This window comes from Palaemon carinicauda, chromosome 23, assembly GCF_036898095.1.
Source record: "Palaemon carinicauda isolate YSFRI2023 chromosome 23, ASM3689809v2, whole genome shotgun sequence".
Classification (NCBI taxonomy): Eukaryota; Metazoa; Arthropoda; class Malacostraca; order Decapoda; family Palaemonidae; genus Palaemon; species Palaemon carinicauda.
The window spans coordinates 108185058-108197282 of NC_090747.1; the positions used below are offsets into that span (position 1 = coordinate 108185058).

Here is a 12225-nt window from a genome sequence, read left to right on the forward strand (position 1 = left end):
CGAACGGCCTCATGACTCCGATAATTTTTTTTTTTTTTTTTTTTTTTTTTTTCACCTGGCCGGGGGAAACTAATGAGATGCCAAGTATCGTCAATCGTTCGCGAACTAATGATGCAGTATCAAAAAATCAATTATCCGGTCACGCCATGCATGGGAAAGAGAGAGAGAGAGAGAGAGAGAGAGAGAGAGAGAGAGAGAGAGAGAGAGAGAGAGAGATTAGAGCCTTTTTTGATGTGCTTATTTCAATGTATTTGTTTTTATCGAAAGTGCTTTGCTATGTGGCTATTTTATTGTCCATATTTTGATTTTTAATCTATTATTTTTTTATTATTTTTGTATTTTGGGATAAAGTTGTTGGAGTGGTTAGATGGCTTTGTTGTATAAAGTGTCGATTTTAACAATAATAATAATAATAATATTAATAATAATAATCATCATTTCATCACCATCATGATAATTTTGTAGTTGTAGAGCGTTACAGTCTAAAGTAAGAATCTTTGCAACCCACATTATTTGCCCGTATGCATATATAATCAATACGATACTAATAACATATCTTTATATCTTCGAGCATTGTTATACTTTCTTGTGTTTGATTAGTTTCCCAGCTTAGTCTTTCAATTTTAGGGATGATGCCTAGGAATACAGTATTCTAGATGCCAAACCTACCTGCAAATTTCACTCTAAAACTAACTCTAGTCATATTTGCAGAAAGATAGTTAGATTATTTATGTAAGATTAAGAAATTCTTATCAAATTCAGGTATTTGGTAATTTGTCCTCCAGAAGTCTTTGTAATTCTTTAACGTCTTCAAGGAATACTTTCCCTATATTTGAGGATCCTGTATTCTTGTGGGAGCTAACTTTAAAATAACAAATTAGAGTTGTTGTGGCCTGATTGGTAACGTCTCTGTCTGGTGTTTGCCAGACGGGGGTTCGAGTCCCGCTCAGACACGTTAGTGCCATTAGTGTCTGCAACCTTACCATCCTTGTGAGCTAAGGTTAGGGGGTTTGGGGGAGCCTGTAGGTTTATCTGCTGAGTCATCAGCAGCCGCTGCCTGCTCTCCCTGGTCCTAGCTTGGGTGGAGAGGAGGCTTGGGCGCTTATCATATAATATATGGTCAGTCTCTAGGGCATTGTCCTGATTGCTAGGGCAGTGTCACTGTACCTTGCCTCTGCCATTCATGAGCGACCTTTAAGACCTTTAAACTAGAATTTTATGAAAAAAAGAGAGCAAACAATGTAAGATGAGACTATTCAGATAGACAGAGAAAAGCTCTTTAGTAAGATAAAAGATGATATATACAGAAACCACAAAAAAGGGAGAAAATGAGTAAGGACACAGACCAGACGTTCGTTATATAAGCGGGAGAATATTTATAAAGTACTTAACAAGATTTATTGCAAATTTAGGATATTTATTAGGCTAAGAGAAAAAAAAGGGACATTTGAATCCGCAACGCAATACATAAAGCTGAAGTAATGACCCGAAAAAAAAATAATAATTCCATTTCCAAAACAGGGAATTGAATATTCATAAGCTAACCCCCATTCGTGGAAGAATTCCCAGCCAACATGAACTCGCTCGAAATAGAATTTCCCGGATCGAGTGAAGAGGGAAAAAAGATTCTTCACCTTGTTTACCTTAGTTAAATGTCATTAGCTCGATGACACTTCGGGTGACCCTTGAATGTGATTGGTTCGTGTTGACCTCGATATTATATTCTGATTTTTTTTTAATGACCCAACTTCATAGTTCAAATACAAAGTACAAAAGGTCATGTTTACCCTGGAATATGGGTTAGCTCGTGTAAGAGCAAGGGATCAATCTGTCGAATTGGTTTACCCTCGGCCATTTTTTTACCCCTCTTTTTATTTCCGCCGGTTAAAATATGGATTGGGGGAGTCTGGCCCAGAGAATTGGAGGGCAAAGGTCTGTACACACCAGGGCTTAAATCGAGCATGCGCCTTGTTGGCATTACCTTAAATGCTGCTACATTTTACCTTAGATTACCTAAAAAAAATTCCAATATCATTAAATTCTAAGCTAGTCAAATCGAAATTACCTCAGAATTTACCTTGAAATCATGAAACTGCCTCAAAAGAAGGTAATTACCTAAACGTTTAGACCCTGGGTCCACAGACCCACACGCATGTACACATACACATGACCTTGCCAGTGTCATGACACCCACGTTGAAACTGTGTCATCTCTGCCACGCTGATTGGGGGCCAGGTTGAACATGATGAAGTTTCTGGTGTTTTTTAATCTATTTTTCCTTTTCACTTGAGTGAAAGTCGTCTCCTTTCACATGATGAAAGCCAATGCACGCGCGCGTGCGCGTGTGTGTGTGCAAGGGAAATTTATGAATGTATTTTTCCTCTGCTTGATTCTGCGAAGCAATTTATTTGGCTTTGTGATTGCATTGTTTCTCTCTCTCTCTCTCTCTCTCTCTCTCCTCTCTCTCTCTCTCTCTCTCCTCTCTCCTCTCTCTCTCTCTCTCTCTCCTGATATCTTTCAATGTAAGCATTAGGTTTTAAATGTTTGCGTGTTTTTTCTGAATAACTCTTTTGTGGAATACTCACCTTTAAAATTAACTTATGGATTTCCTTAACTATTTATCTTTTATCTGGTAATGTTTATTCATATGAAAACCTTCCTGATATTGTAGAGAAACCTGTATTGCGTATGTATGGTAATTAATCATCCGATTAATTAGGTAATATACTTAAAATGGCGTTGTATAGAGGTAATTGACTGGTTGACAAAATCTTTGTGTTATTATATTTTTAAGTATTGGGGGGATGGATGTTAGTGTGAGTTATTTGTTATTTTAAAAAACGCTATTATTACGTATGTAGTATTTCAGAGGCTGCTTTCCGTCATTACTAGGATTATAGTGCAATGAATATTTGTAATGCATTTCGTTATTGCAATGCAATATGAAAACTCCTTATGACATATCGACATATCGTTTACGATATCTTCGAAAAAACATCAATTCGTCCTTAGGTTGTTCTCTCTCTCTCTCTCTCTCTCTCTCTCTCTCCTCTCTCTCCTCTCTCTCTCTCTCTCTCTCTCTCTCTCTCTCTCCTCTCTCTCTCTCTCTCAACTTAGTTTGATTTTACAATATTGACAAATTTACAATCTTCCCAACTTCTTTATAACATTACTTAGCAATCTCCTCTCTCTCTCTCTCTCTCTCTCTCTCTCTCTCTCTCTCTCTCTCTCTCTCTCTCTCAGAAGCTGTGCCCCTCCCCCATCCCAGCCTCCTGGCATAATGTTTATGTTGCATCTGCCAGAGGGCGCTGTCAAAACTTTTCTGCTCCTAAAGCGTTCTTAATGCCAAAAGTTCCAGCGCAAGTAGAGGTCTGCCCATCCGATAATGCGAATTTTGGTTCCCATTCAAAGACGTCTTATAAACAGGAGATGTTTTTTAAGCATCCAGCGTTTTTAATGAAATATGGAATGCGCTGATGATGCTATGTTGCTGCCTGAAGCTATTTTTTTTTTCATTGTGTTTATTCATTTTTTTTCAAGTTCTATCGAGTTAGTAAGTTCGAAGTTATCATTAAATATTAATTTTTTGGTAATTGATGAGCATTCTATGTATGTAAATACGTAAATGAGAGTATTTTCTCTCAATCACATGCCTTTTTTCACGGTAAATTTTGCTATTGATTTTTCATGGACAAAAAAAGAAAAAATATATAATTTTTTTCTTCAAATAAGACTTCGTATCCTATTAATAATTCTTCCAGATTGATTCCAAATTTCGTAAATCTTCAACATGGTAAACTCGGAATGAAAATTTTATCCTGTGTTCATGTTACTCCTGTCCATATTTCATCAGTATACATACAGTAAATCTAAACCTCAACTGATCATTTTAAGGGTTAGAATGGTCTAAGACCTGGGAAAAAATAGACGCAAGAAGAGAATTCAGAGGCTTAAAAGTTAAGGCAAGATCATATATATATATATATACTATATATATATATATATATATATATATATATATATATATACATATTACACACACTTATGTGTATATATACTGGATATATACATACACATACTGTTCTTGTCCAAATCTTCAAGCATTGTCTATATTTACAAATATTTTCGTGTGTATAAATGAACTGTTTCGTCTATTGCCACTTGTTATAGATATTTGATTCAGTTATTAAGAATACATAAAGAATATATGACAAATAACTAGATACTCTCACCTGGTCCCATGTCCTATAAATCGAAGTATGTGTAAGATGGTATATATTAATATGTATATGTATTAATTTGATTATGTTTTGGTTTGGAAAAAAAGAAAATAAAGTGCTTTTGTAAGCAAAATGCTTGGCTGTGGGTGTGTTTAAAGTTTACAAGATGGTAATTGCTTGCGGAGTATGCATTATAAAATGTGTTATAGAATTTTGCAAATTGGACTTGAGCTAAATTATGTTGTTCCTGTTAACTGAATAAAGAAAATCCTTTATTGTATTCTCTTTGCTCTGAACCTGAAGGTAAAATGTTCGTTATTTTTCATAATTGAATTTCTCTTTATTTTTGGAAAAAATTGGTTCACTGTAGTGTAATGAACATTCTCCTCTCTCTCTCTCTCTCTCTCTCTCTCTCTCACTCTCTCTCTCTCTCTCTCTACATTGATATTGATATGATATCAAATCGAGATCTTGCAAAACTGAAATTCATTATATATATATATAATATATATATTATATATATATATATATATATATATATATATATATATATATATATAGTATACAAACGAATATATATGTATATATATATGTATATATATATATATATATATATATATATATATATATATATATATATATATATATATATATAAAATCCATCATACATCTCGATATTCAATCAATTCCCAAAATCCATCATTCATCCGAATATTCAATCAATTCCCAAAATCCATCAATCCATCCTCACATTCGATCTGCCAGTCTTCAACCGATCTAAATCAGCTGAGCAAGGAATTGCCAGACCCAAAAGCGTTCCAGGATCATAGTATCTTCCTTGTAATTTTCATCCAGACTGGTGAGCTTTAACATTCACACCGCTGCACGGTGCTATGAACCGCTTGCTCATCGATGTCTCGATTCGAATAAACGCCCACGAATCGAATTCACGCCCATGAATCGAATTCACGCCCGCGAAAATAATAAACGCCCACGAATCGAATTCAACCCCGCGAATCGAATTCACGCCCACGAATCGAATAAACTCCCACGAATTAAATTCAAACCCGCAAATCGAATTCACGCCCATGAATCGAATTCCCGCCCACGAATCGAATAAACGACCACGAATCTGATTCACGCCCACGAATCTAATTCACACCCACGAATCGAGTTCACGCCCACGATTCGAATTCACGCCCACGAATCGAATTCACGCCCACGAATCGAATAAACGCTCACGAATTGAATAAACGCCCACGAATCGAATTCACACCCACGAATCGAATAAACGCCCACGAATCGAATAAACACCCGCGAATCGAACTCACACCCACGAATCGAATTCACGCCCACGAATCGAATTCACACCCACGATTCGAATTCACGCCTTCGCGTCTCACTCGAGGTACGCTAGGTAGCATTGAGCGGAAAAACAACACTCGAAGTGAAACTCATCATCGCTGTATCAACAAGCTCATGTGGAGGCTGTGTAGCTCCTGTCAGCAAATCTTCGAGGAGTATAAACACCTCTCTCTCTCTCTCTCTCTCTCTCTCTCTCTCTCTCTCTCTCTCTCTGATGGGGAGGGGATTCTTGGTTCGAGGGAGGTTATTACGTCTTAGTAATTTCGTAACTCGTTTTTTCTTGTATTTATAAGGCTGGATTCAGGAAAGTCCTATTTATTAGGCTCTCGTCTTAAATTGGTGATGTTAGATATAATTTGAATATATAAAGGTTATTATACACGCTATATATATATATATATATATATGTGTGTGTATATATATATATATATATATATGTGTGTGTGTATATATATATATATATATATACAGTATATATATATAATATACATATATGTATATATATGTATACATAAATGTATATATGTATATATATATGTATATATAGATATATATACTGTATATATATGTATATATATATATGTGTATATATATGTATGTATATATATACATATATATATATACTGTATATATATATATATATATATATATACACATATACATATATATATGTATATATATATAATCATATATACACACATATATATTTTGTAGAGAAGAATTCTATAAATCTGGCAAATAGAATTTTAAGTTTATTTTTTTCGGTAGAGAAAAATTCTGTCGATATGGTAAATAGAATTATAATGTTTATTTTTTCGATCAAGAAAAATCCTATAAATTTGGGTAAATAGAATTTTAAGGTTTATTATTTTCGGTAAAGAAAAATTCTGTAAATCTCTTCTAAGATTATTTTTTTTTCGCTGTAGAAAAATTTATTTTTTTCGGTGGACAAAAGGTCTGTAAATCTCCTTAATAGAATTTTAAGATTTTATCAACTGATGCTTAGAAATGATCAATAAAACTTCCTATCCTATAAGAAATAATTCAACCACTGAAGTTATATTCGCAATGATACAAATATATGTTGAAAATTCACGATATTTTCCGAACTGTAAATCTGGCTAATAGAATTTTAAGATTATTTTTTGCGGTAGAGAAAAATTCTGTCGATATAGTAAATAGAATTTTAATGTTTATTTTTTCGATTGAGAAAAATTCTATAAATCTGGTAAATAGAATTTTAGGGTCTTATTTTTTTCGGTGGAAAAAAAATTCTGTAAATCCTAAATAGAATTTTAAGATTCTATCAACTGATACTTAATTAATTAAGAAATAATTCAGCCACTGAAGTTATATTCCCAATGATACAAATATATGTTGAAAATTCACGATATTTCCCGAACTGGTATTATGGGAGTATTGGTCAAACTAATATCTTCTTTTCGTAACTTCCTGAGTCTCAAGTGATCTAATGACAGTAATCCATTTGCGGCTTAACTTTAAGCAAAACTTACAGGAAAACTTTGGAGGATTTTACCCTCCCAAGATATTACATGAGATCAAAATCTTGAAATATTACATATGAGGATTTGACTTCTCAAATATTTTTTCGAAAATGATGTTTATAGACTTCTGATCGGTATTTTATGTTATTCATTGATGGGACGATTAAGAATTATTCCAGCATTTTGTTAAAAAAGGAAAAAGTTATAAGACTGGAAATATATGTTTTAAGAATCCATTATTTTAGACTTAAATACAGATACAGACATCCTTGGGTATTTACCCATATATCTATGTATATAATCATTATTATTATTTTTATTACTACTACTACTACTACTACTACTACTACTACTACTATTTTTATTATTATTATTATTGTTATTATTAATATTATTATTATTATTATTATCATTATTTTTATTATTGTTATTATTATTATTATTATTATTATCATTATGATTATTATTATTATTATCATTATTATTATTATTATTATTATTATCATTATTATTATTATTATTATTATTATTAGCCAAGCTACATCCCTAATTGGGAAAGCGGGATGTTATACGCCCAATGGCTCCAACAGCGAAAATTAGACCTGTGAGGAAAGGAAATGAGAAAATAAATAAACTACGTGAGAAATACACGTGCATTTATAGTGGTACCAGTAGATAGTTTCAGCTAGCTTCTCTTTTATTTATTATCATTATTATCTTTAGAGCTATAATTATGACAGCTCGTAACAAGGGTAAGAAAGTCATAAACTTGATAAGCAGTCTTCCATAAAGAGAAGAAACATCTAGAAAACAAAACACAATGTGTATTATCACATTTTTTATCATATTTGTTTGAGAACACGCGCTTGCGCGCGTGCATATATGATAAGAATAGTTTACAAAGAAATAACTCAAAATTTAGAGTTTCTGTAATCAAGTCTGTGACGTACTCTCTCACCACTTGCCTTTATATGCGGCATTGAGGTAGTTTATTCCCACCTTCTATGGAATCTGGACTTGTCGCCCCACCTTCTCTTACATTACCGTCAATTTTGACAGAATGAGGGCACTACTAAAAGGAATAGAATAAAGTGAAACAAATTTATGGTAAGAGTTGAATCCTCAAATTATGATTTAATACATTATATTGAATATACACATACTACTTTCCTCTGGGTAAGGGTAGAAGCGACTCTTTAGCTGTGGTAAGAAGCTCTTCTAGGAAAAGGACGCTCCAAAATCAAACCACTGTTCTCTAGTCTTGAGTAGTGCCATAGCCTCTGTACCATGGTCTTCCACTGTCCTGGATTAGAGTTCTCTTGCTTAGGGGTACACTCGAGCATGCTGCTCTATTTTATTCATCTTCCTTTTTTTTTTTAAGTTTTTATAGTTTATATGTGAAAGATCTAATTTAACGTTGTTACTGTTTTTGAAATATTTTATTTTGATTGTTTATTCTTCACTTGTTATTTGTTTATTTCCTTGTTTCCTTTCCTCACTGGGCTATTTTTCCTTGTTGGAGCCCTTGGGCTTATAGCATCTTGCTTTCCCAACTAGGATTATAGCCCAGCTTGTAATAATGATAATAATAATAATAATAATAATAATTATATAAAGAAAAATATATATTTTTTTGTACGCTGTGTTACTTTTGATCATTTATATATATATATATATATATATATATATGTACACATATATATATTATATACATATATATATATGTATATAGATATATAACTAGATTGATTAATTGACATATGGGGAATTATACAGACACCAGAGAGAGAGAGAGAGAGAGAGAGAGAGAGAGAGAGAGAGAGAGAGAGAAAAGAATGCTTTTCCTGAGGATTTTTCGTTTCTGTAAAAGAAAAATACCTTCATACAGAATGAAGATGAAACTATTTTGTTTAATGTGATATGACCCCTGTTTTATTTTTTAAATGAACTGTCAACCGGTACGAACATCTGTTATTATTATTATTATTATTATTATTATTATTATTATTATTATTATTATTATTATTATTGTATGTGAATAGATATGTATGTATAAATCTTTATGAATAAATGTGTTTGTCACCTTATGTTTACATTTGGAAAAAAAGAAATACGGTTTCTCGAAGCTTAATTATGGAACTGCGTTATTATATGCTAGCCTTTCTGGTGTTCGGAGTTTTTTTATCTGATAAATTAATTTTTGTTAGAAAGGTTTGAATTTATTTTCATTTTGCGTAAATTATTCTTATTGGTGTATTTAGTTTTCGATTGAAATTATTCAAATTGATAAAATTTATTACTATTAAAATTATTAAAAATTATTTATATTAAAATCATTAAAGATTATTAATATTAAAATTATTGTTATTGATATGAAAAATATTGATATTATTGAAAATCATTATTAAAATTATTGAAATTTTTATTAAAATGAAAAATATTATAATTGTTATGAAAATTACGAATATTATTAAAATTATTATTATTGTTATTAATATTGACATTATTATAATTTTAAATTGCTCTCATATATACAATGAATGGGACTAATAAAAAGTGATAAATGGAATTATATAATTTTCTATAAAATAAACAACAGTTTCACATAATCCATAAAATGAAAATCTAGAAGTAAACACACGCGTCTTTTCTCTTTGCAGATGACGTCGAAGATGGACGCCAGGGACCTACTTTAGCGCCTCGACAAACAAATGCCGACAGCGCCCCATTTCCTGGCGGAATCTCATCACCACTTGACACATCCAGGTTCCCAAATCACCACTCAGGGACATTTCCGAAATGCCCCCTGCTCCTGCTGCTCCTCCTCCTGCTGCATTCAGACCCGCTGCTGCTGCTGCTGCAGCTTCAGGGCAGAAGCAAGGCCAGGTCTCAGGTCCTAATGATTCCGCAGAGGGATATCCCGAGGGAAGGGAGGAGGATTTGGAGGAGGAGGAAAAGAAGGAAAAAGAAGGGGATTGGGAGGGAGATGAAGGAGAGGGAGATTTGCCGTTAGATGAAGTTGGGGACTTGGATTTTTATTATAATAAAGATGGTCTGGGCCACACAAGAAGCAAGCGAGACACGTCATCTGCAAGAAGCGAAGCAGCGACGCCCCATAAGAGGCAAAACTTGCCGGAGGAGATATCCGACCTCACCCTCGAGGAGGAAATTAAAGAGTGGGGTAGGTGGGAGGAGCGGGAGGGGAAGAGGCAAAGGAACTCGAGGGGAAAGAGGCGACGCCATCGCCTACGTCACGGGAAGAGAAGACACGAGAGGGGAAACCGGGAACTTCTCGATACAGATTTCAGTTTTGGAAGTTTCGGCTTCGTCGGCAGCAGCAGCATTGACTTCGATGATAATCAGGATAAGAGGAACAGTCATGGTTCCCACGTGACGTCACAGCCGGTCATGAGGGCTTACAATTATCAACAGGATCAAGGGCAGTTGCCTGACGTAGAGGATGAAGAGGACTGGGCAGATCACCGGTCTGTTAAGGCAACAATGGCCAGTCATAAGAAAAATGTTAAAAGTACCCCTTCAGGGTTTAGGTCGTCTGACTATGTCACAGTACCCTCAGGAAAATCCATCTGTTCCAGTTTACTCAGCTGTCAACCAGTTCAGAGTGTCACAAAGACCATCCAAACGACCAAGGGCTTTCGAGACCTTGGGTATAAGATCGAAAGTCCATAGCCCATCAGCCTTAGGGGAAAGAGATATTTTGCAGCCCGCTGCTAAGTTCAAAAGTTCCTCCATGAACGATGAGATCAGATTTCAGAAAGATGATCCAGTTGAAAGGGCCAGTGACAGAAGGACGTCTATCCATCAAGTAAGAAAACATAAAGGATCTGCTGAGACTCAACATCCGGAACAACCCGGTCTTGACGAGTCGATGAAGGGTGCAAAGGGTCTTTTGTCATTCTCCTCTGCTGTTTTAAACCCTTTGTCAGTCAATACAGGCGACTCTCGGTCCATGAAACTTGATGATCTTGACTTGACCAAATCCAGAAAACACAAAATTGGATTCGAAGAAGAAACCCGCCAATCGCCTACCATTACAGCTAGTTCAGCTCTTCAGAACTCTGAGCTGTTCATCGATCGTGAGCAGTTTAAAATATCCGTTTCGAAAAATTATTCGACCCAAAGACAGAACAATTACGTAACTGCAGAACCAGATATAAGCACCGAATTAAATTATAAATACGAACACAAGAAAGAGGACGAAAGAGAAAAGAAAAATGAGACGAGAGATATTGTCAGTGATGTGAGATACTTTGAGAAGAGTAACTCGCAACCAAGCGTAGAAGGCAGAGGACCCGCCATCAGCATCCACATCTCGAGTCCACCTATTCACAGGTCACTAGGGACAACACCCACCGAGTTACTGCCTGCAGAAGATGCTTTGGGGAAGGACAAACACCATATTTTGCCCTTCTCATCCCCCTCCGATTCCCATTACACCCCCGCATCTCCCACGTTCCCGACTCCCCCTCCTACCCCCTCTTCTCTACCTCTCCCAGCTCCATCCATCTCTCCATCATCAGCCTCATCAGTTTCTTTAGGAGCCAAGGAAGACAGCCAGCTTAAATACCCCTCTCGCGTCATATCAGATTCAGGAAGAGTCGAGCGAGTGACCGAAAAAGACCTGCCTGCAGAGGTCCTCCTACAGTCGCCATCCATCAGGGAAGTCTCATCAGCCCCACTGGTCGTCCTGAATCACGAAACACTTCGGAAATCCCAGACGCCATCAAGTGAAATGGCGGCGGCAGCAGCAGCCCTGGCTGCCGCTAGCAGCAGCAGCAGCTGTTACAGCACGAACGACATCATTGTGGTGATCTTCCTAACGTCGCTTGTCAACATGGTGGTTTTCCTGGTCGTCACATTGGGGCTGTGTTGGTGCTCGCTCAGGGGGCGGTTGAACGCGGCCCCTCCCAGGGCGATGCGTGCCGATGACCAGCGAAGCGAAGACAACGACGAAGAGGCGGAAATGGCTGTGTGAGTACCCAGATTTTTACGTTTTTTTTTATAATGTGTTACATTATACTGTAGGTTTGCTCTCTTAAGGATAATTGATTAGTTGTTCATAATGTGTTACATTATACTATAGATTTGCTCCTTTAAAGATAGCTGATTAGTTA

General features: G+C 35.4%; 1 protein-coding gene across 1 annotated transcript in view; it reads left to right on the forward strand.

The window, feature by feature from the left end:
* Positions 1–12225, forward strand: part of LOC137617357 (uncharacterized) — a 231839-nt gene that overhangs the window by 129236 nt on the left and 90378 nt on the right. Inside the window, 2 exon segments of the mRNA XM_068347379.1 lie at positions 9751–10691; positions 10693–12082. Coding sequence (XP_068203480.1) covers positions 9890–10691; positions 10693–12082 — 2192 coding nt within the window. The 5' untranslated portion in view covers positions 9751–9889.